Source organism: Corythoichthys intestinalis, chromosome 17 (genome assembly GCF_030265065.1).
Source record: "Corythoichthys intestinalis isolate RoL2023-P3 chromosome 17, ASM3026506v1, whole genome shotgun sequence".
In the NCBI taxonomy this organism is placed as follows: domain Eukaryota; kingdom Metazoa; phylum Chordata; class Actinopteri; order Syngnathiformes; family Syngnathidae; genus Corythoichthys; species Corythoichthys intestinalis.
The window spans coordinates 39,710,252-39,736,117 of record NC_080411.1 but is presented as its reverse complement, the minus strand read 5'-3'; the positions used below and the strand labels follow the sequence as shown (position 1 = coordinate 39,736,117).

The window sequence follows — 25,866 nt, the reverse complement described above, 5'->3', positions numbered from 1 at the left end:
TACCATTAATGTGACCTTCCACCTGTACAATTCAAATAAAGAGTAAAGTTGAACCATTTCAAGTCACAATTCATGGGAATAGGCGACCAAACAAATATCAACAGATGTGAAAACGAACAACAGGGATGGGCAGTTATCTGGCACTGACCTGTAAAGCAGGTGGGAAGATGTCATTTGCACCGTAGACTGTGTTATTGGCAGTTTAGCACATGCGCCGTAATATCGATGCTTCAAGTGTTGTTGGCGTAATCGAAAAAATGATTGTCTATTACATGGTGTCTATAAAAAGCGCCAAACAGTCACTCAACTTGTGATGTATCGTTGGAGCATCAAAATAGACCACCCTTTTTTGTAGCAATCATGTTTTTATCCAAGATCTCCCGACACACATTAACGCAGCATATCTCCCGAAAGTGCTTCCCGAAAGTATCAACTCATATGCCTGTCACAGCCAAAGTTACGTGCATAAATTACCATATTAAGGAGCCATGTACAGATTGTGTATATGGAGTGAATATATGTAAGTATATAAGTATAAGTATTTAAGTATATATAAGTATATGAAGTCAATTGAGTAATATGACCAAATTAAATAGGCACATTCTGTAGATCAGGGGTCGGGAACCTATGGCTCACGAGCCACTGGCTCTTTTGACGGCTACATCTGGCTCGTAGACAAATCTTTAATAGTTTAAAAAAAAGTTTTGTTTTACTCCTTTGAGCATTGCGTGAAACGGCGACGGTCACCGTTGACTAGAAAGCCGGTTTGCAGTAATTTTAGTGGGAAAGTGACAAACATACATGAAGGAAAGGCCCAATTGTGCATGTGTGCTTTAGTTCAATGGTTTCGATGCTGGCCCTTTTAGAAGAGCGACGCTCGGTAGAGTTACTCTCTCCCCTCCCTTCACAGCCGTGCAGTTTTTTCCCCAAGCTTCATTCATGTTTACTAATCTTGAGAACGATAAACCGATACGACCAGATATCCGGTTTTACAGGCGAGCGATTTGGCTGTATCGATAGCTAAGTAACTAGTCGACAGTAAATAGCAAGTAAATCATAGATGTATCGATAGTACAACAAGGACTCAGCTATCGCGAGCACAATAATCGGTTGTCAGCATTCATACCATTGCTTTGCAAGTTTGATGTACCAAGTTAAGTGTAATTAAAAGCCACACAATTAACTTACACTTAAATCATGCTATGTGTAGAGGCTTGGAAATTTAAATTAAACACCCCCTATAACTGTTTTTTTTTCTTTCTTTCGTCGTGTTAAATTATTTAACTTTGAAATATTTTCATTGATTCTAACATAAGTTTTTTGAGTTAAATGTAATTCCTACTTTGGCCTGCGGATGGCGCATGCTGCGCTCTGACGGGGAAGAGTGGAGGCGCCACAGAGGAAGAAATTACTTTTCCTTTGCTGTGGAGTAAAAACGGCATGTAGCTCAACTCATGTCCTCTACTCTGTCATCACAGGTTGGTTAAAACTCTGCATCCATCTGTTTAGCATATATTATCACTCTTATAAAGGGTTTAGGATAATAATGTACAGTGTGAAAAGCAAAAAAAAAACGATGTTTGTTGAGCGTTTTGGAGTCAAACGGGATGGTGTTTTATGCTAACCTGCGGAGCTAACGGCTTAGCGTAGGAAGATGATGATGTAGCATACCCTAGCGGAAACCAGTCGGTACATGTTAAAAACGGTTGTTACATACAGATTTATTAAGAATCTCCATTCTCCAATGTATAAATATGCTTCCTATGTTGAATTTAAAAGCAAGGTACACATTTTATTGTGTATTTATATATTCAAAAATGTGTATGCGAATGGTTGAATTTTTTTAATGGCCATTTGGACTTTTTGGACTTTTGGAGGCCATTTCTTTTGTAATCTTCTGTTGTGTACATATATGTTGTAAAAGAAATTACTTTTCCTTTGCTGTGGAGTAAAAACGGCTTGTAGCTCAACTCATGTCCTCTACTCTATCATCACAGATAGTCACACTACAAGCCCAATTGGTTCACCTAATTTGCCCTCTGAACCCCAGAGGAGCAACATGTGCAGTGTCTTCCTCCACAGCTTGAAGGATCGTCACACTTCAGGTGAGACAGCACACAGCACATAACATGAACAGCCACTACTCACAGTCGTGGTTTCCTCAACTTCCCATCATGAATTTCGATCGTGACGGGGGTGTCATAACTACGCCAGAGCAAACAAAACCACAGTTGCGCATGCTAAAACAATGGACAAACAACCATACGCTAACGCCAGCTTGCTAGGCGGAAGTTACGAATGACAGCGATTGATTTTCAACACACGTCGGACTTGAAGTGAAGACGGCAGCCAGATTTGCATGGGACAGAGATCGTGAGTTTTTAACCCTGAAAAATAACCCACTACAATGGCACGACCTGCTGGAGATATTGTTTCCATGAAACGCAGTCTACTTAAACAAGAACATGTGGATCAGTTGATCTTCCTCAAGAAAAATCTGCCCTTAAAAAAATATGGACAGTGATGAGGAATAAAAATGTGGAAGCACAGGCATAAGTGAATGACTTTGCTGTGTATAAGGTTAAAATAATGATTATTGACCTATCTGGCTAAAATGCCATGTTTTTATTCCCCCAATTATACCGAGGTAAAGAATAATAGCATTATGATTTATTTATTATTTATTTATTATGATAACACTAGCAGGTTTAATTCTTTTCTTCTACAGCTCCTGCATATAATTTTAGTTTGTAAGATGTTTACGTTGAAAGGTTGCACTTAAATTACCTACCTCTTGTGTTAAAAACACCAGGAAATACAGAGATTGAATTACCGCACTTTATTGTTGTCTGTCACTGGAGTTTTATTTCATTATCAATCCCAGCCAACAAAATGATGGTCATCTAGTTGGCCTTTTTTTTTTTTTTTTTTTTGATGTCTCAAAAATAAACATATATTGGTATGAACTTTTGTTGTTTAATTTTGGTTGTAGAAATTTGGTCTTTTTTTATCCGTTTAAAATACTGTAAGAACAAACAACAAATGTTTACTATTGTATCGTTTTTTTTCCACACTGTATCGAACCGTATCGCTCTTAAACTGTATCGAATCGTATCAAATCGCTCTGCCTTAAAAATGTATCGTTTTTTAATCGAATCGTAACCTGTGTATCTAGATACATATCGAATCGGCTTCATACCAGAGATTCCCAACCCTAATGTTTATTTTAGAGCTGAAACGAATACTCGAGCAACTCGAGTAACTCGAGTTTAAAAACTGATCCGAGTAGTTTTATTCACCTCGAGTAATCGTTTATTTTGACAGCTCTAAGCATCACGTTTTGCTCGGACTACTTTTAATGCGGGACAACGCGCTGATGTCACGTGCGTAGAGGAAGAAGCAAAAAAAAAACTTACTGCAGCCGACAACCGCTACAAACGACGCCGACGTTGCTAAATACTAGCCCGCACATGCTACATTAGTTGCAGCTAGCGTCTGGTAAGTCTCATAGAGATCACATGTATGTTGAACTAGATGCGCAATGACAGACTAGGCCGCGTCTGGGCAGCGTTAGCAAACAGCCGCCATCTTAAAGCAGTAGAGCGCTAAGCGCTAATAAAGAGCGCTAAGCGCTAATATATAAGGTTAACGTTACTGTCACTACTAGCTCATCTTACGTTAGCCCTGCGGAGGGCTAGGTTTCAATCAATTAAAACCACTTTCGATGCGTGGCTAACGTGTCTTACATACAGGCTTTAACATAACATAGCGTTGTGGAGTGATAAGGGTGTCAAATAAAAACTCAATAATGCTAACTATCAATTTTAGCTCAGTAGTCATTGCTGGATAAAACACCAAGTAGCACTAGTCCCTAATGTGCTCCAATACAGCCTGTATCATACATTTATTTTGAACAGTGCAAAAACTCAAAATCCTATCAGGACCTTAACTAGAACTTAAAAATGGCTTGACACAAATAGAAATTCAATTGAAAAACGTGGGGGGAAATCCTAACTTTTAAGTGATGTGTGTTATCAAGCGTAAAGGCATTTTTAGGTGTGTGTATATATATATACATATATATATATATATATATTTTAAATAAGATCTAAAGGTTTTTTGAGTGAAAGCAGTGAATTAGTCTTTTTTTTTTTTAAATTCTAGTTACATCTGAGATGCAATTGTTCGCTGTTTTCAACAATATACATAAAAAATAAAGACATTGATTGACTGAAAATGATAAAATGTCTTGTTTTCTCATGTAAATCTATAATTGCTCTTCACCTAAAAATATATTTGTTTTATCCGATTACTCGATTAATCGATAGAATTTTCAGTCGATTACTCGATTACTAAAATATTCGATAGCTGCAGCCCTAGTTTATTTGCTATCCAAACGTTGTGTGTAAATGAGAGAAGTAAGTATAGTGTTGAAGTGTGCCTTGTGTGAGCAATGTATGTCATTTATATTATATTTAATCTTGATCTGTTAATTTAGGCTGATATGTTCATACAGTTTATGCTCGTGTATATTATAACACTGATAGGTTGCATATTGTCATACTGTATTTGCAGAAAAAAACACACACACACCTACGCTCATCATCATTAAAGTAAACAAAATGAATCCTGAGCGGCTGTTGATTCTCTGATCGGAGTCACAACTTCATAACGTCACCGGCTTTATTTCACGCACCTACAGCGAGATCCCAATCCAAATTAGCCGTCTTTTTCATACATGCCGTTGTGTCTATCTATTTATCTATCAATCGCATAGGCAACGCAAATGAGGCAGAGACAATGTTCAAGTCGGGTTGCCGTATTTTTCTGTCGAAAATAGCGGCCGATGTGCGCCAGTGCGTGAGATCAGGAAGCAAACTTCCCTCGTTTTCAGTTTTTTTTTCCGCATTGTCAGCTCATTTTAGAAACCCTTTTGAGAAGATGGCAAAAAGAAAAAAAGACGAGGAGTATCGTACTTTTCAGCACCGTTTTTTACTCTCGCTTTGGATGAGACAACATACATACAATTTATCCCAGTTCAGCGTGATTGCAAGGTTTTCACTATGAAAAGGACAACAAGAAGGGAGGATTTATTCAAGTCCTTCACTGAGTTCGCTAAGTGAAAAAATATACCGATAGATAAACTTTTGGTGTGCATTGATCGTGCTCCATGCATAGTGGGGAAAAACAGAGGATTCGTGTCGCTTCTTCGTGAACATGAAAAGAGACGCATAAGTTTCTCAACACCTGCATGAAGCATAACCTCACCAAGTATCAACCGAACTACAAAACCATCAGCAAAACCATGCAAGGCAAGGCAAGGCAAATTTACTTATATAGCACAATTCAACACAAGGCAATTCAAAGTTCTTTACATCACATGAAGATCATAAGAATCACAATAAATCAATAGAACGTAAAAACAAAGACAATCGAAACAGGAAATAAAATTATATATAAAAATCACGAATAGGATAAGAAAAAATAAAAAAAAATACTACTACTACTACTAATAATAATTGAAATCAGCAATGGAGATAAAGCACATGAGATATAGAAAGCAAATAGATTGAAATATATAGATAGTTATGGATACGCTGTGCTAAACAAGAGCGTTTTTAGCCCTGATTTATGAAGCACCAGAAGTCGCATTAATGGTAACAAATACTCATCATTGATTAGCAAAATCATAACAATGTTATCAAAAAGAATTCAGAGTAGGCCTGAACGATATTGGAAAAAACTATTGTTGCAATTTTTTTGAGGTTTGCAATATATTGCGATATTATATTGCGATATTATATATATATATTTTTATCTTTTTTAAAGAAATTTTCACTAGATGACTTGAATAGCTGTTTGGAAATACTTTACTTGACACACCGTGACCACAGTGTATTCATATAATACCGTTTCATTTGTGAATGATGAAGATTGCTTTATGAAGGGATCCAGGAAGCCATGTCTGCACAAAATAGATCATTTATTGAACACAAAATTTTACACTTCAACAGCAGCAAATACATTAAATGATAAATAAAAGAGCAGGTGCATTAGTCCCCTAAGTTTTTGACAAAATATAACAATAAATAAAAACTTCTGTAAAATAACAACAAAGTTGTTAACATTTTAACAAAAATATTAAATATGACAAATAAAAGAGTTGTTCACAAACTATAACAATAAATAAAAACCTCAGTAAAACAACAAAGTTGTCAACATATTTGAACTTAAATATTAAATCTGACCAATAAAAGTGCAAGTGCATTAGTCTCCTGAGCTGTTTACACAAAATATTACAATATAAAACTGCAAAACGGCAACAAAGTTGTAAAAAAATTTAAACAAAAATATTAAGTGTCAAAACTTTATGTGCAGCAGTACTATATATAGTTATTTGAAAAATACGATTTACAATAAATTTAAATATAAAAGAAACAGAAACTCAATTGAACTTGTAAATAATTGACCTGAATAACTGCAAATAACTGATGAATAACAGAACCAAATTTCCTGCCTTCCTGATAGCTGTCACATGAATAAAAAGAAGAAAAGACATTCCTCCAGCTGTGTTATGTATTTGTCTGCATATCGTCCACCTTCCTTGCTCAGCAATTCTCAACTGGGTCTCATAGGTTTTTGGTCAAGACTACTAGTTTATCCACTATTGCAGGCTTGACACAAGAACGTTGGCACGTAACAATGTTCCCACCTGTACTAAAAAGCCTCTGATGGGAAGGTCTTAGCAGGAATGCATAGATACCTGCGTTTTAAATGGTCCCACATGTTCGACAGATTACTTCTTGTTGATGCAACCATGGCGAGGCATTGTCGACAGGGCTGTTTTTTGTCCCTTATAGTCCTTTTTCTTGCCAAAATACTTCCAAAACTCCTTTTGGAGACGGTCTTGCCTCGTTTCCTTGCTTCAACGTGTTGCTTTCTTGCTTTCACTTTGAGAACGGCCCCTCCTCCCTCCGCTCTGCTGTTCGGCCCCTCCTCCCTCCACTCCGCTGCCGCGGGGGGAGGGGGAGGAGCCGATGACTTGCTGGAGGGAAAGAGAAGCTGTGCGCTCTCCGTCCCTCTCCTTCCTCAAAACAAACATTTGTGGATTTAAAAAAATGAAATGAAAAAACTATCGCACGTCCTTGCGATGGGACTATTGCGCATGCGCACATCGCGATGGCGATGTTTAAACGATATATCGTTCAGGCCTAATTCAGAGACTTTAAAAGTGTTGAAATTACATACAAAACACACATTACTTGTATTTTTAGTTTTAAACTTATTGTATGGCTCTCAAGGAATTACTTTTAAAAATATGTTGTGTTCAGCCAAAAAGGTTCCCGACCCCTGCTGTAGACTATGCTAAGTAGACTTTAAATTCCAAAGTATTTTATTTATTTATATTTTTTTAATACTGGGGCACGTGCCTCAGTGAAATGGCTGTCGACGCCCATGCTTGGTACACTATCAAAACCTCTGGCTTATTGCGAGGTATCGTATTTATGATGACCATGGGATTGAATTTTTGATTACCGTATGTCGTGGAATGAGTAGTATTGAACTGACCTGTTGACGCATTAAGAGTGAAATTTTGGCAGGAACATTTGCAATAATCATGTTTCACAAATGTTACACACCTTGATTTTTCAGTGGCAAAGGCATTGCGTCCCTGAGTTTGCTGAGCAGATTTCTCATCTCCTGCATATCTCTGCCAATGGAAGGACAAGACAAGCCAGATTTTCCCCCGGTTGTTTATTCTTTTAAATTTTACGCTAAATAGACGAGAATTTGATTGAAATTCTGCTTTGTAGCTTACCGCTCTATATTTTCAATATGGACTCCCACCAGCCAAGGATCGTGAGGGTAGTCAATGGGTGAGGAGGAACGGTCCTCCAGGATGGGAACGTCAGAACTTTCGTCCACCCTGAAGTCCATCTTAGGCTCAGAGTCAGTTCCTTAAAAAGGCCAAACAAAGAATGATATTACTTGGATTTGTTAAAACACAAGCATTCATATTATGGTTTACGTTATCATTTACAAAGCCAGTTGAGGATAAACAGTAAATAACACGAGCATACTAAAGTAAACGTTTCCATTACTGTAAATTTCCCAACAGATCTTTGATGCCCTCTGGTGTTTCATCATATAAACGTACAGTCTAATGTCACGGGGAGTTAGGGAGAGAAAAATGTGTTTTGGTAGTTTTTCTTTTTTTTTGGGGGGGGGGGGGGGGCGGGTATAATTAAATAAATAAATAAAACATATTGAAACAATAGTGTATTTAACTTTGGGAATTAAATATATATAATGAAAAAGTTTTTGTTATTTTTTTTAAATACCCTGGCCACCACCTGACACATTGTTTGTTACCGGGTCACATTGAATAAGGCGCTATGTGTGAAAAGGGGGCGTTAAACCCAGGCTTATTGGACCTTTTAGTTTTCAAATGTGTTTGTGTGTCATTGCGCCGTCTAGCTGCTGGGAATTGCATTATAATACACGGGCGCTTTTATTTCCAATACAAAAACTCCAACACACACTATAGGTGAAATGGAACGTTGCCTTTGTAGTAGCCTAGTAGTAGTTCGTAAATTATTCAGCATACGTGTGTACTGCCATTGTGCACACCTTGCATGCAGGGTCTCTGCAGTGTTCAACAAGCTATATTTAAGACTTGTAAAGACTTTTAAGACCATAATGAACAAAACTTAAGACCCATTTTATATCGATGCCGGCAAAAAAACGTTCAGAAGATTTAAGGGAAGATTAGAGGCCCGGAATTATTTTCAAATTATATGACTTTATTCCCAGCTCTTTCACATTGTGATACAAATGAGCACGAAGTACTCGTAGTAGTAGTTGTTGTAGCGGTCGTAGTAGTAGGGTATCGGGCGCCGTTTGTAAAGCAGCACATGCTGAAAATTACGACAACATTTTCTCACACTTAGCGCCACACAGTGTTGAAAATGTGGTGTGAAATTTTTAGAGTTACTTTTTTTTTGCAGATTTACAACATTATTTAGCAACCTAAATATTCATTTTTTTGGACCTGAATGTTTAAATCCAGAACTAAATATTTAATTTAAATCTTAAATTCATATCCTATATCCAAATGCTTAATCTGGAAACGGTTGGAACTAAATATTTAGCTTAATATGCAAATTCACATGACTGAAGACCGGAAGTAACAAAATAAAAGCTGGAGCACACAAAATAGTCTTTAAATAGTTCTCCTAAATATGTATTTTACCTATATATTGTTATTATAACAATGACTCATGTCCAAGAGCAGACTGCCACCGTTGAGTAGGTTTTATTCAGTTCCGACCGCTCCGATCATCACCAAGTTGGTGTTGTCCTTGTAGATGCTACAATATAATACTGTATATATATATTTTTTTAATTACCAAAAATTGTCACTTGCCCTAAAGTTTTCTTGAATGACATATCCATGAACCTTGTGTGATGTTCATTAATTAAAACAACTGGAGCAAAGACAGGAGAGGCAGGAGATTCAGAGGCTCACCTGCCTATTGTAAAATATATCTGTACACATATATATTAGGAGTATGACGATACATAGAAGTCAGCGGGTTCAGTACAACAGGAAAAACAGCTCTCATATAGACAAGTTTCCTAAGCAAAATATAGGCGGCGCCATCTTGGACAATGACTGCCTCGAACATCCGGTTTAGAAAAAACCTCATGAGTTGAAGTTAGCAGCATGTTGACGACGTTAAAACTGCGAAATCAAGCCAGAGAAACGCACGGAATCTTCAAAAATGGATTCAGGATGACGTAAATGAGATTGGATGATTGTTCTTATCACTTCGTTGATCATTCGTGGACAAAATTATAACAACATGTTGTTATAATTTACCATGACTGATATGCCGGCCACTTGAGTGACCAAAATGAGGTGAAATTACGAATTATATTACATTTGCCGAATGCAGAAGGGCTGACACGGATTTTGTTGTTACAAGTAAATACTACAAGGTACAGTGTATCACAAAAGTGAGTACACCCCTCTCTGCTGCAATGCTGACAGCACTCCTGTAACGAGTCACATGATATTTTAGAGGGAAAATGACAAGCAGTACTCAATTTGGACATTTAGGGATGTACGTAGTTCCCATGCGGTGTACTCACTTTTGTTGCCATGGGTTTAGATATTCATTTTGAGTTATTTTGAGGGGAAAATAAATTAACTCTATTATGTAAGCTGCACATAGACTACGTTTCATTGTGTCAAAGTGCCATTTTGTCAGTGTTGTCCCATGAAAAGATATACTTAAATATCTGCAGAAATGCAAGGGGTATACTCACTTTTGGGATACACTGTATGTACATATAAACAAAAATAAATTGTCACTCTTTTTTATTGCAGACATTGATCGGAATGAAACATTTGGACAACGTGATACCATTTCTTGTTTTATTTAAAACGATTGGTGCATGTGCAAAACAGGTATAATATAAATCACAATTATAAAATTATTAGAAAAATATTAAAGGGTGAGCATACGAGGAATGTTTATCAGACAGCAGAGCTTAAGGGAGCTACTCCAAACGGTCAGGCGACATCACGGAGACCCTCGGCGGCATCCAGACGGACTTTATCCTGTTGTCCTCGGTAATTCCAGCTCCAATAGCATATTTTAAAGTTGCAGCAGTTAAAAAGCTCGTAGTTGGATCTCTGGATCGAGCTGATGGACTGCTTCGAGGTGAGCCACCGCCTCCAGCCTCTCAACCCCCCCCCCCCCCCCCCCCCCGGTAGAACGACATAGTTTCGACCGATGTCCATCAACGTACAGTAAGTGACATCAATTATTATTCCCTGGCCTAACAGCATTTTCAGCCTGTAAACAAATGAACAAAAAACTTGTAACACTTGCTTTTATGCGTGCCATCCAACACGTACTGATTAGCAATTATGATTAGCGATTTTAGCTTTCGTATTACTGGAGCACATACCTTTCATAATACAGTGGCAGCATGACTACACGAACGCTCGGGACCTGCGGGACAGCCTGCTGTTTGGACCTCTCCCTCCCTCTGGTGTTACCAGCACCCATGGTTTGTGGTACAGAGCACTGAGGCACTGGCTTGGTTCTACATCCGCCTTCATGAAGACAAACGTGTCTTGTTGTCCAGAACTCCAGACGCATCAAACTAGCATGGCGCTAAGAACCACTCGCTCCAAAGTTTGGCTACACCTCACCAGGAAAGAAGGTGAAAATGAAAGGTTACGATAGTTTAGCATGAGCATTGCAGCCGTAAACATACCAATGACAGCACGTAGGTTCAAACGCTCGAAAGTGTGTCTTCACTTCACGAGGAAAAATTACAACAAAGCGACTTGCAGTCATTGCAAGGTGGAGATAACTGCATCGGGAGGGAATACTGCACTGTCCTCACCGAGACGCTAAGGCTGAGTCCTGGCTATACGGCTAGCTAAACTCCCAAATGATGATGCAGAAGACGTTGGTATAATTTGCTGAATTTATTCAACCATCACTTGAAGAGTGAAACTAAAAATAGAAATGAAACAAATCAATTCCGTCCCAAATAACAAACAGGTTCGCATCAACGTAAATCAGCGATGATTAGCTAATACAGTAATAACACAAACGGTTAGCATCCGTTCGCTAGCATTAGAACATCGTTCAAACCACTACACAACTGGATTTAAGTGTCCAATCGCGAGTGGAAACACACAACAAAAACACAAAAGATGATACATACAGGCGTTGCCTCTGTAGATATTTTACCAACATTAACAAAGAATGTAGGCTCGTAGCAGTTTCCCTCTCTCACTAACTCGCTCACTCGCTTGGATGCGGCACGTCTTCTTCGCATGTAATCCCGCTCTTCTTCACGTGAGCACGTTCTTCTTCGTGTGAGGAAGCGCAAGGGCGCCCCCACTCTAACGTGAAAGCATAGGGGTCCGCAAACTACGGCCCGCGGGCCGGATACGGGCCACCTCCACATTTGGTCTGGCCCCCTGAACAATACCAGAGAGCATTTTGATTTTTTTTTTTTTTTTTTCCTCAATAGTGTTATTATTTCCTGGCCTTTTTCTGTGAAGAATTCAGAGAGGGTTATTTGGTTATTAGCTATTTAATTAATAGTGTTATTATTAATTATTATTATATTATATAATATTATTTTTATTTTATTTACTTTTGTTCGGTGAAGAATCCAGAAAGGATTATTTGATTGTGGCTTTCTGAAAAACAATACATTTTTACATTTAGGCACGCCTGCATTCGTCACACTTTTTCTGTTACGAACTGACCCCGGCCCCTCATCAGAGAAGGGAAAAGTTATGTGGCCCTCACAGGAAAAGGTTTGGGGACCCCTGCTTTAACACATATTGCCAAAGGCAGAACAACGACCTATATGCCAATATATACCAATATTTTTTATTTCTATTAGAAAAATGTTTCAGTAAAATGTTACACATTCTTGTGTATCTGCCACTTATTGCCACAGTTAACATTGAGGTTTTGGGCCTCTTTTGACCTCGTTGTGAATTGGTAAGGTTGTGACTTCTAATTAAACAAACTCGATGCCAATCAAAACGTTTGTTCTTCTTTTTCCCCAAATTAGAATCGATAAAGAATCGAATCGTTAAGCAATATCGATAATGGAATCGGAATCGTAAAAATCGTATCAATTCCCATCCCTATTCCTAATGGTGTTTCCATCCACTGCCATAGAGTCAATAAAATACGATAATATTTTACTTGTGGTCACTCTCGGCCACTTCTTTATGTTGTCTTGTCGAGATGGCAGAAGGATGCGGTATTTCCAAGTCGTGTTTTTTCAGGGTTTTTGGTGAGTGATGCCACTCCAGCGCCATTGAAGTCAATGGGAAAAAAATTGAAAACAGAAGTTGTAGGCAGACATAAGGAAATAAAGCGGAAGTACCTCGGAAACTTGACTATAGATTAAATTAAAAATAAATAAATAAAAAGAGTGACCTGTCATTTTTTTAAAAATAAAAAATAGTTCAATCAGTTAGTATAAACATCTTTAATGTAAAAGGTGTTGCAGAATGTATAATGTAATAACGTAGAGAACATGAAAAGTAACGTCTGTTACTTTGCTGAGTTATTAACTGACTCAGTTACTTTTTGGGAGAAATAATTTGTAATTGTAACTAATTACTTTTTTAAAGTAAGATTAACAACACTGCAAATTTGCACCGAAACAGCTGTTTTTGGATGGGAAAAACTAAAAAAGATCCTCAGCACCCCCTGCTGTGAGTGACTTCCAGCGCCCCTGCATACAGAGTTGTGATAAATATTATTTGGTTGCCAGTCAAAGCCATAAGCAGTAAAATGTTTGAACGCTCATTGTTCCAAATAAAGAAGTACCATAGTAATAATACACACGGTGCATAGTAATAGCTTCTGCTTTTGCTATAGTCTGAATTTATACAGCAGAAAATAAACTTGGTCTGAAAGTATATGCTTTCAATAGGAAATGACTAACAGAAAAAAAAAAAAATGGTTTGTATGCACGATGACGTTATTTGCCTATAATGTATTGCCTTGAACTGTAGTGATTGTACTTTTTCTGTGAAACTGCAGCACCCCCAGCAGGCACATGGACTTCAGCATCTCTGTGATGAACATCTCCAGGCAACACTGCAGCTGGATGAAAAGTCGACATATCTCCGGATGGATCTCACCGTCCTCTGGGCTGTGGTGGGAGAGCACACAGTCGATAAAACTGAAGAACAGATAAAATGTTAGCTCTTGAATTAATAATAACATAGTATAATTTTAATCTGCCCCCAGGGCAAACAAATATGCTGCATGGGTGTAGAGTATTGATTGTATGGAGAATAATTATCAAGGGATAACATGAATGTAGACAATGGTGAAAATCAATGCAACTGAATATTTCTTCATCGTGACTTATATTCGATTGGCTTTGACCTGTGGATCTGATTGCTCTTTGGTGTTATATTGCCATGTTGCTACTGCTTTATCTAATATATCTAACAGTAAAAATTCACTATTTGCTTGATTTTTGTCCACAGTACAAACGCGCCTCTACTATGCTAGGAAGTGTTTTGGACCGGCTACTGGTGATTTTTGCAAATGCAGGCAAATCACGTGCATTTGAAAAGGCTGTTTGCGCTGTTATGCTAATGGTCACCACCAACTTCATACACTGATAAACAATGCCATAAACTCCCACCTTCAGTAGAAAGGACAACTCCCACAGACATTGTGCCACGAGTTCCCGTAGGGAGCAGAACGTAGAGTTGGCTTTCATTGTGATCAACTCAAACACATGCTGCATTCTAACGCCAGATTTAGGTGGAAACAGGAAAAGGTTTTACTGCATACAAGCAGGCAGGAGTGTCTCAAGTGATTTGCATGAAGATTCAAGGGAATTATGATATTAAAATTAGTGTAACTATGGCTTAAAATATTTACGTAAAATGAACGATAACTGCACGTTTTGTGCTTTTAACCAAGAATCTAGACTGTTTTACGTTCATATCTATAGAAATTGCGCACTTTAAGCATTTATTTACAAGAATTTTCAACTTAAAAGCTCTTTGTTTCGTGACGTCCGTCACGTTGGATTACACAATACAGTAACTTTGGTTTGAAATAGTTATAAATAAATTGAATAGTAAAATGAACAATAACTGCCCTTTTTAGCTTCAACCAAAGAATCTAGACTGTTTTGTGTTCATATCTATAGCAATTGCAAGATTTAAGCATTTATGTACAAGAATTTTCAACTTAAAAAGCTATTTGTTTCGTGACGTCCGCCATGTTGGATTACATAATACCGTAACTTTTGCTTGAAATATTTACGTAAAATGAATGATAACTACCCGTTTTTTTGCTTCTAACAATGAATCTAGACTTTTTTACCTTCATATCTATAGAAATTGCGCGGTTTAAGCCTTTATTTACAAGAATTTTCAACTTAAAAAGCTCTTTGTTTCGTGACAGCCGCCACGTTGGATTACTCAACACCTTAACTTTTGCATGAAATATTTACGTAAAATGAACGATAACTGTTTTTTTTTTTTGGGGGGGGATTTTTTTTTTTTTTTTTTGCTTTAAACCAATAATCTAGACTGTTTTACCATATCTATATAAATTGCGCGCTTTAAGCATTTATTTACAGGAACCTTGAACTTAAAAAGCTCTTTGTTTTGTGACGGCCGCCATTGATCCTGAAAATATAGGTGACTATCTCATAATATAGAAAATATAACCATATACACTATACACATACATATATTAGTAACTAACATCAAAAATGATTAATCAGGATTTTATAATAGAACGACTGAATTTTTTTAATGCTGCTGCTCATGGAGACTTATACTGGACTGTCTCAGAAAATTAGAATACACAATATTCTAATTTTCTGAGACAGTCCTGTACATTAATCCACCATTTAAAGCAGGGGTGTCCAAACTTTTTGCAAAGGGGACCAGATTTGGCGTGGTAAAAATGTGGGGGGCCGACCTTGGCTGACGTCCTTTACATAGAACAATATACAGGACTGTCTCAGAAAATTAGAATATTGTGTATTCTAATTTCCTGAGACAGTCCAGTATATGCCTAAGGGAGGCCTAAGAGTAGCACTACTAATTTCACCAATGAGACGTCACAACAATTATCACATGATACCATTACACCAATTAGACGCAAGCTTGCCGTTCTATGATCACACAAGCCTATTCAATCACGTGTCTTTAAAGCACCGTAACCAGAGCCGTAACAAATGAATTATTTGACATAGAGCGCTGCCCTCCACCTGAATCGAAAGTGCAGGTTTAAAACACTCTCCCAGTTTTTATTTGGCGCCGATTGACCACGGAAAACCGGAGATATGATCCTTTTAATTTCATAATAGTAACTATGAAGGAACTATAGTATTCACTACTCAAACCAGGAACTATTTTCTCCACTAGAGGGCAGGGCACTCATGCGCTTTGGACGAATAATGCTTCATTACTGGTTTTTTCTCTCTTTTATGATTTTCTAAAATTCTTTGTCTTAATGTGGTTATGTAATGGGTGATTGTACAGTATCATTATAACAACAGTTCATATAGATAAGAATGTGCTGAGACAAAAAAAATACCATTGTTAAAAAAAAAAATCAAACAAAAATAAGCAGTTACTCAAAATGTTACTCATTAATTGAGTATTCTTTTCATTGGATACTTTTTTTACTTGTACTTGATTACATTTTTTGAATGACTACTTTTACTCTTACTTGAGTAATATTATTTTGAAGTTATTCTAGTTTTGCTTGAATAAAAATTTTGGTTACTCTACTCAACTCCGCTTGCACAGCAAAGACACATGCTCACAGTGCCAATACAACTATCTTAGCACTGGCTTGTTGACCAAAATCAAAAACGCATGTGGCGTATTTGCGCTGGTTGTCAAAAACAAAGGTCCTCGTGAGTGCAAATTGGTTGTTTCTCTGCATGAGCCCTGTGATTGGCTTGTGATTGGTTCTTGGTGTAATTCACTTTGGGTTAAAAACTGGAATAACTCCAACCAAGGTACCATTTAAGGGGTACTCTTGGTGTGACCCTACACCCAGGCCTCTAAGGGGTTTGCGGGCATAAAATAGGGGTGGTTCAGCGAGGGTCAAACAGAAAGGTAAGATGACGCAAGAAGTTGTATTATAGTGTTCTAATTGTTAAAATATCTGGGCCTTTTGTCTGGAGGGGCCCACAAAAAATTCTCTTGAACCTGCACACACATCGGATGATCATCTTGAAGAGAATGTGAATAATTGTCCATTAACGTCACCCCAATCTGATGGGTCCTGTTAACATTTGCTCAACCACTGACTCCAGCTCACCTGTGAGCTCAGTAAGAAAAAGACATATGGTTTTACATCCAGAGTGAGAGCTAATACTTTTTTTGAATCTGAATGTAAATCTGAATTTAAATGTTATGTTATTAGGACATACAGCGAGAAGCAGAAGTATTTGCACCCCTTTTGATTTTGCAAGTTCACCCACTTAGAAAATAGAGGTCTGAAATTTCAACCATAGATGCATTTCCACTGATAGAGACAATCTAAAAAAAATCCAGAAATCAAATGTATGATTTTTAAAAATAATTTATTTGTAATTCACTGAGGTTCATAAGTATTTTTACCCCTTAGAATCATCAATAATTTTAACACTCAAAGGGTTGTCAGTCTACCTTAAAAAAGTCCTTTCCCGCATGAGAAAAAGCACCCACCTACCCACCCACCACCTGTTTCAGCTCATTATTGTCACCTGTGCACCCCACAGTCAGTCATAATCCAATTGCTAACATGAGCAAGACCAAAGAGCTGTCCAAAGACACTAGAGACAGAATTGTAGACCTCTACAAGGCGGAAGAAGGTTACGGGGCAACTGCCAAGCAGCTTGGTGATATAAAATCCACCTTTGGAGCAATTATTAGAAAATGGAAGAAGCTAAAATGACTGTCAATCTCTCTCGGACTGGGGCTCCATGCAAGATCTACCTCGTAGGGTCTCAGTGATCCTAAGAATGGTGCGCAATTAGCCAATAACTACACAGGAGGATCATTCTGGTCAATGACCTGAAAGGAGCTGGCACCACCATTTCCAAGGTTACTGTTGGTAATACACGAGGACGTCATGGTTTAAAATCATGTACAGCATGGAAGATTCCCCTGCTTCAACCAGCACAAGTACAGCCCCGTTTTAAGTTTGCCAATGACCATTTGGATGATCCAGAGGAGTCATGGGAGAAAGTCATGTAGTCATATGAGATCAAAATGGAACTTTTTGGTCTTAATTCCACTCATAGTGTTTGGAGGCAGAAGAATGATGAGTACCATCCCTACTGTGAAGCATGGGGATGGCTTGGGGGTGTTTTTCTGCATATGGGACTAGACGACTGCACTGTATTAAGGAGAGGATGACCAGGACCATGTATTGGGAGATTTGGGGGAATAACCTGCTTCCCTCAGTTAGAGCATTGAAAATGGGTCACGATTGGGTCTTCTAACATGACAATAGCACGAAGAAGACAGCCAGAATAACCAAGGATAGGTGTCGTAAAGAGCATATCAAGGTTCTGGAGTGGCCAAGCCAGTCTCCAGACTCCAATAGAAAATCTTTGGATGAAGCTGAAACTTGGTGTTTGTCAATGACAGCCCCGAAATTTCACAGATATAGAAAAGAATAGTGTGGAGGAATGGGGCAAAATCCCTTTTTCCATATGTGAAAACCTGGTGAAGAACTGCAGAAAGCTTCTGACCTTATTTTGCAAACAAAGGTTTCTGCACTAAATATTAGCACTGATTTTCTCAGGGGTACAAATACTTATGAACCCCAGTAAATTACAAATAAAATATTGAAAGATCATATACGATGTGTGTTCCGGATGTTTTTTTTTTAGTTTATGTCTCTATAAGTGGAAAGGCATCAATGATTGAAATGTCAGACCTTTACATATTTTCTAAGTGAGTGAACTTACAAAATCACAAGGGGTATAAATACCTCTGCTCCTCACTGTATGTTTATTCTCAGTTGCATATGTCACGCTATAGTCCAGTTCCAAACGGGCATCTGATATACCAGTCATTATTGCAAATCCAAGAGCTGCTTTGAGTTCCTCTCATCTTTGTTGATGCAAACCATGTGACTTTGCATTGTACTATGTATAATGCCAAATAAATTCTATTCTATTCTATTCTAATAAGAAACATGCTTTCTTTTGATTGCCAAAAAGGGTTCCATAGGACCTTGCTTACCCAGAAACAGCAATGAGGGCGAGGTCTTGGTGCGCAGTCCGGGCCATGGAGCATCCTTTAGCCCGCGTATAGTGCATCTGAGCACGCAGAGATGGGCAGTCTGCTGACATCTCACCGACAGAAATGACCTGTTCCCGGTACAGCGCCACCAGGGTGTTGAATTCCTGCACAGTCTGAAGAAAATGATCGGTTTGATGTTTTTCTAGTACACCAGCAGGGATAAGACTGCTGTTTGCGTGCATCGCGCTTTTAAAGCATCTGTCGCCTTCCGACTGCCTTACACCTGCATGCAGTATAATCAGCTCCATCTCACATTTTTATGTGAAGGGGGGGGAAAAAAACCTTTACCATTCTGCTGCCGTCCACAGCGCTCTCTCGGTGCTCCGAGTCCGTCTGCGGTCCTCTCGTGATGGGCAAGACGCTGCCTGCAGATCTGGGGCGCTTTTTCCGCCCGCACGGTGCAGAACTCATGCATGCAGAGAGCGCCCGTCTTTTCTGGAGGATTGCTGTGTCCTCTCAGCAGAGCACAAAAACACCGCAGAACCGCGTAGTCAACGTCTGGAGACACGGCTGAGGCGAACAGATGTTCCCCGTTTGAGGACAGTGTTATGGGGCGGAAGGACCGCCAGCAGCTCCCTCTGCATCCCCCAGCCGAGAGGAGAGTCACCTTCAGCCGCTCGTGAAGGCCGAGGGGGAGGCTCCGACGTCTTCCGCCGCACGCTCACGTGTGAGGAGGGAAACAAGTCGTCACCCTCCCGCCTGGCTGAGTGTTAACCCTTAACGTGCTATATATGCACAGGAAAAGCTGCTATAGCTGCGATCCAATTAACATGAATTTCGCTTGAAAAGTACAATACTTACAGTACGGGTTTCCCCCCCCAGAAATTGGTACATAAATTAGCATATTATTGCCTTTTTTCATGGGGTCAAACTCAAGGTGAGGGGCCCTGACCCAGTCCGCTAAATGATTGTGTGTGGCCCACGAAAGCAAATCATTTGCATCGACTTCATGTTCCTTCCTAAAATACCTAATTAATTATAATAATAATATAATTAATTATAATTGCAAGCATTTTCCAGTCCACTTTTTAAAGCAACACTTTTCAGTTTTGGTCGATTTTAGCGACGCTGGTGGACAAAAGCAGTTGTGTGTTGCCTTAAGAAAGACTGCGTTTCCCATGTGGACCAGCGCTGCGTCTCCCATGAAAACCAGCGCACACCCGAATAGTGTCGTAAAATCATCAATGAATCAAAAACCAATTTTCCGGTTTTCTGCAGATGGATTAAACATTTCTGTTTCCAGCAGCTGTATGAAGGATGAATAGTATAAAGGTAATGAATCCAGTTGGGCTAAACAATAGCATATGACGGTAAGCACGAGAGTGGCAGTGTGGCTGGACCCCCCCCAGCCCCACCCGAACTCGTCAGCCAGGCTAGTGTTTGTTCTGTATATCAGAGTAGCCTCTCTTTTTTTCCCTCCTCAGACAAAACTTTTTGTCTCTTTTGTTGTTGTTGCTCTGCCATCTTTGCAGCATTCGCGCAAAAGCGTTCGCATCGACTTCGGTCTTTATAACGAATGAGGAAAGGAGGAAGTGACTTATGCCGTAAATCATTCAGGACGTTTATAGTTTTTTTTGTGTGTGGCAGGGTTTGTGCCATCCTCCTCAAAGTTAATTAGTGCCAGTGAAAACGATACAGAGCCCCTCAAGATATAAAAGAGGTGTCATTCAAGTAGTTGTCGATATATAATTAGAAATATTTTGAAAATATTTTATTGAGGTTAAAAAGTTGCCTAGTGTTGCTTTAAAAAAGTGGATAAGTGTATAACAAAAACTGTCTTCAATTTGTTGTATGTAATAAGCGAACTGTGTGAGTTTTGATCTAGTCTAGCGGCCCCTCGGGAAGAGGAAAAGCTCTTACGGTGATCGTGGTGATTATTTTTATTTTCCTATGGTTTTTTTCTCCCTTCTCCAAATGGTGTTTGAACCTAAGCTCTCACTGTGGCAGTCATGTGTGCTGACTACTGAGCCAACAGTAAAGCTGAGCTTTGGCTGCCAATTCATTCTTTTACCATCGGGAAGTTAGCCCCCCATCAGACGCAAATTTGTAGAACATTTATGTCATTCGTATGTGCTAGGTTTGTGCTCGTTTGTGCTGAAAACATTTTTTTTTTTTTTTTTTTGTGCTGCTATCATTTTTGAGATATCAACAATTCTTGTATAGGTCAATCTGAGGTCAACCAGCCCCCCATTTTGATTAAAAACTGTTAATCGTATGTGCTATGTTTGTGCTGGTTTGTGCTGTAAAAAATGTCTGAGCTGCTATCGTTTTTTAGATATACATTTCGGGTGATGATGTCACGCAACCTCCCATGTGTTGCAAAATGGACCTAAAATGGTGCCATTCATTTATGCTATGTTTGCGCTAGTTGTTGGGAAACCCCTCTGTTATTGAGACAGTCGGTACGCTTCGTCAGCAGCGACGAAGGTGCTGTGATTTACGTCATCAACGGAAATTAATATCTCAATATTTCAAAAACGACAGCTGCACAAACGAAAATATTTACAGCAGAAATGTAGCACAAATGATTGACAATTTTTAGCCATTTTTAATCAAGATGGGGGGCTAGTTGACCTCAGATTGACTGAAAAAATATTGTTAATATCTCAAAAACGATATTAGCAAAAACAAAAAAAAAATCTGCACAAACGAGCACAAACCTACTACAAACGAACGACATAATTTTTCTATAAATTTTCGTCCGATGAGGGGGCCAACCTCACGGAGGTCACTCTTTTAAGCTTGGTGTCATGTTTTCCTGTCATGTTTGCCATGTTTTCCATCCAAAATATTAAATGTGATGGTTCACTTACTTATTTTGCCCCCTTCTGTCATTTTTTGCGTACTATCCTCATTAAAATATGAAAACCTATAAATGTTTGGTGGTTTTATTTAAATCAGACAGAGTTTTTTCATCTGTGTGATTTTGACAAAGATCACATTTGATGGTGATTTTATGCAGAAATGTGAGAAATTCCAAAAGGTTCAGATACTTTTTCATATGTATATTAGGAGCGTGACCGTTCACACAAGTCACGGTTCAGTACATCAGGAAAAAGGCTTTTTTTTTTCTCACAGAATTTGACGTGATAGTAATAGAATGGATCATGTAATAATGTGCAGAACATGAAAGTAACGTCAGTTATTTTGCCGAGTAACTAATGGAGGTAACTACGTTACTAACTCAATTACTTTTTGGGAGAAGTAATTTATAACTGTAATTAATTACTTTTGTCAAGTAAGATTAACAACACTGTACTAGTCCTTCTCAAAAAATTAGCATATTGTGATAAAGTTCCTTATTTTCTGTAATGTACTGATAAACATTAGACTTTCATATTTTTAGATTCATTACACACAACTGAAGCAGTTCAAGGCTTTTATTGTTTTAATATTAATGATTTTGGCAAAAAAAAGTCCAGAAAACCCAAAAATCCCTATCTCAAAAAAATTGCATATCATGAAAAGGTACTCTAAACAGGCTACTAACCTAGTCATCTGAATCAATAAATGCACTCAAAACCCCTGCAAAAGCTTCCTGATGCTTTTACAAACTCCCAGCCTGATTCACTACTCAAAACCGTAATCATGGCCAAAACTGCCGACCTGACTGCTGTCCAGAAGGCCATCATTGACACCCTCAAGCAAAAGGCTAAGACACAGAAATACATTTCTGAGCGAATGGGCTGTTCCCAGAGTGCTGTATCAAGGCACCTCAGAGGGAAGTCTGTGGGAAGGAAAAAGTCTGGCAGGAAACGTTGCACAACCAGAAGAGGTGACCGCACCCTGAGAAAGATTTTGGAGAAGGGCCGATTCCAGACCTTAGTGGACCTGCAGAAACCTGGAAAAGGGCTGCAGGTGCCGCATTCCCCAGGTCAAGCCACTTTTGAACCTGAAACAGCAGCAGAAGCGCCTGACCTGGGATACAGAGAAGCAGCACTGGACTGTTGCTTAGTGGTCCAAAGTACTTTTTGCAGAGGAAAGCAAAATTTGCATGTCATTAAGAAATCAAGGTCCCAGAGTTTGGAGGAAGACTGGGGAGAAGGAAATGCCAAAATGCATGAAGTCCAGTGTCAAGTACCCACAGTCAGTGATGGTCTGGGGTGCCATGTCAGCTGCTGGATGGCAGGGTCAATGCAGCTAGCTATCTTGAGATTTTGGAGCACTTCATGATTCCATCTGCTGAAAAGTTTTATGGAGATGAAAATTTCATTTTTCAGCATGACCTGGCACCTGCTCACAGTGCCAAAACCACTAGTAAATGGTTTACTGACCATGGCATTACTGTGCTCAATTGGCCTGCGAACTCTCCTGACCTGAACCCCATAGAGAATCTGTGGGCTATTGTGAAGAGGAAGTTGAGAGACACCAGACCCAGTACTGTGGATGAGCTTAAGGCCGCTATCGAAGCATCCTGGGCCTCCATAACACCTCAGCAGTGCCACAGGCCGATTGCCTCCATGCCACACCGCATTGAAGCAGTCATTTCTGCAAAAGGATTCCCGACCAAGTATTGAGTGCATAGCTGATATAATTAATTGAAGGTTGACTTTTTTTGTATTGAAACACACTTTTTTTGTAGTGGTCGGATGAAATATGCAAATTTTTTGAGATAGGGATTTTTTTATTTTTCTTGACTTTTTTGCCAAAGTCATCAATATTAAAACAATAAAAAGCTTGAACTACTTCAGTTGTGTGTAATGAATCTAAAATATATAAAAGTCTAATGTTTATCAGTACATTACAGAAAATAATGAACTTTATCACAATATGCTAATTTTTGGAGAAGGACTAGTATATAATACAATATTTTGGAATATTTCAACAATATTCACAGAAGCAAGCAGCTCCACAGATTCCTCCCTAGACCCTCACACACAGTGACGCAATGGTATAAATAAGCCCCTTTCTCTCCAAACGGTGAGCCTCAACCGGTTGAGTATTCCGATATGTGCTCTCCAAGGTGGGATAGTGCGCTCTCTACCAACTCGAAATACAGTTAAACCGGCATGGAGAACGCAAACAACACAACAACTTTGTCTCAATTTGACCTTCCTTTGAACCAAACCACAAAAGAAGAAGAAGTGAGGTTGAGTTACCAGGTTCTCACCTCTTTCCTCCTTGTCGCGCTCATCCTGTGCGCAATTTTTGGGAACGCGTGTGTGGTTGCGGCCATCGCGTTGGAGCGCTCGTTGCAGAACGTGGCCAACTATTTGATCGGTTCTCTCGCTGTCACCGACTTGATGGTGTCGGTGTTAGTTCTGCCCATGGCGGCATTGTACCAGGTTTTAAACAGGTGGACTTTGGGACAAATTCCGTGCGAGATTTTCATCTCTTTGGATGTTTTATGCTGCACCTCGTCTATATTGCACCTGTGCGCCATCGCACTGGATCGATACTGGGCCATTACCGAACCCATTGACTATCTAAAGAAGAGAACACCACGGAGAGCGGCAGTTCTGATCAGCGTCACCTGGCTGGTTGGGTTTTCCATTTCAGTGCCGCCTATGTTGATTATGCGCTCCCAGCCGAACAACGTGGAAGAAGACAGAAAAAACCCGAAACAGTGTAAGATTAGACAAGACCTCTGGTACACTATTTACTCCACTTTTGGTGCTTTCTACATCCCGCTCATGCTTATGTTGGTTCTATACGGGCGGATATTTAAAGCTGCAAGATTCCGCATCAGAAGGACTGTGCGTAAAAGTGAAAAAAAGAAAGTGGCCGACTCCTGCTCGGCTGTATCTCCCGCACTCTTCCACAAAAAGACACCCAGAGAGGCGCAGACTAAAAGCTGGAAACGGAGCGTGGAGCCGCGCCCGGTTCCGTGCATCAACGGCGCGGTGAAACACGCCGAAGACGGAGAATCTCTTGAGATCATCGAGGTTCACAGTAGTCTGAAAGGCAGTCTTCCGCTCCCTAATACCCCGAGCACTATGCCGTTGTTCGAGAGCAGACACGAAAAGGCAACTGAGGCCAAAAGGAAGATCGCTCTGGCTCGGGAGCGCAAAACGGTGAAGACGCTGGGCATCATCATGGGCACGTTCATCCTCTGCTGGCTGCCCTTCTTTATTGTCGCCCTCGTCATGCCCTTCTGCCAGGAGTCGTGTTACATGCCACGCTGGCTGGAGGACGTGATCAACTGGCTTGGCTACTCCAATTCACTGCTCAATCCCATCATTTACGCTTACTTCAACAAAGACTTTCAGGGGGCTTTCAAGAAGATCATCAAGTGTCATTTCTGCAGACCCTAAATCTAGAATTAAAGCCCTGAACACATGGTTAATCATTAAAGAAAATACCCTGACTTTGACTCTGCCGTCATCATCGAAACCAGTATTTATTATTACCAGTGGTATGTGCGTATATTGTTGAAACTTTGGTCTGCATCTTGATTTGTAACGTTCAATAAAGATATACTAAAACTTGTTTTCACTTACTTTTTATATGACCCACATAAGAGTATATCTGCTGGTCTTATTTGTGTGATTTTAAACAACATTATAATGTGGGTATTCAAAAATGTCCCTCCTCCCAAAAATAAACAAAAAAAGTTTGTGATTTACAATGTTGGTTAAAAATTTTAGATTGATTAAAGATTGATAACATCAACTATATATTGTTTACAACTCAATAGAGAAATTTAAATGTCTATTTAGGTAGCAACTGTGTGGTTTCTTTCAGTTTTCTAAAACATAAATATGAAAAAAAATGAGATCTAAAATACCTAACCGAAACTTCCCTTTAAAAATCATTTCCTGAAACTAATAGCTTGAACTCAAATTAACCATTAAAACATATTATTGGAGGAAAATCAAGGAAATTGATTGACAATGACATCGGGCCTTATGTCCCAGAAGTCGTGTCATTTAACTGTTCATTGAAAATTGTTGAAAAATATCTCATTTCTTTTTCCTTTTGTCATGAGCATCACCAGTCAACAAAATATGTTTGCCTTAGGGGTCAGGGTGCGTCTGCGTGCCCTTTCTTTCTGTCACTCTTAGTCTCATAACAAA

The 25,866-nt window shown here is 39.1% G+C and overlaps 2 protein-coding genes and 1 long non-coding RNA gene across 3 annotated transcripts in view; 2 read left to right on the top strand and 1 right to left on the bottom strand.

The window, feature by feature from the left end:
* The window catches only part of c6 (complement component 6), a 54,067-nt gene extending 34,566 nt beyond the window's left edge, over positions 1-19,501 (bottom strand). Inside the window, exons 1-6 of the mRNA XM_057818303.1 lie at positions 19,139-19,501; positions 18,791-18,963; positions 13,586-13,716; positions 7,820-7,958; positions 6,904-6,906; positions 5,848-5,868 (exon numbers count right to left, since the gene is read on the bottom strand). Of these exons, the coding sequence (XP_057674286.1) occupies positions 5,848-5,868; positions 6,904-6,906; positions 7,820-7,958; positions 13,586-13,716; positions 18,791-18,963; positions 19,139-19,261 (590 nt within the window). The 5' untranslated portion in view covers positions 19,262-19,501. The remainder of the gene's footprint in view (positions 1-5,847; positions 5,869-6,903; positions 6,907-7,819; positions 7,959-13,585; positions 13,717-18,790; positions 18,964-19,138) is intronic.
* Positions 10,766-14,999, top strand: LOC130905175 (uncharacterized). The gene is made up of 3 exons (XR_009061062.1): positions 10,766-11,082; positions 11,161-11,238; positions 13,605-14,999. It is a non-coding gene; the product is annotated as an uncharacterized LOC130905175 (long non-coding RNA).
* Positions 19,502-23,829: 4,328 nt separating the features above from the next.
* On the top strand, positions 23,830-25,207 carry htr1ab (5-hydroxytryptamine (serotonin) receptor 1A b). Its single transcript, XM_057819329.1, has one exon. The coding sequence runs from the start codon at positions 23,860-23,862 to the stop codon at positions 25,102-25,104; it is 1,245 nt and encodes a 414-aa protein (XP_057675312.1). The 5' UTR covers positions 23,830-23,859; the 3' UTR covers positions 25,105-25,207.
* The last annotated feature ends 659 nt before the right edge of the window (positions 25,208-25,866 follow it).

Coding starts and splice junctions, on each gene's coding strand:
- htr1ab (XM_057819329.1), top strand. CDS start 23,860: ATGGAGAACGCAAACAACACAACAACTTTGTCTCAATTTGACCTTCCT.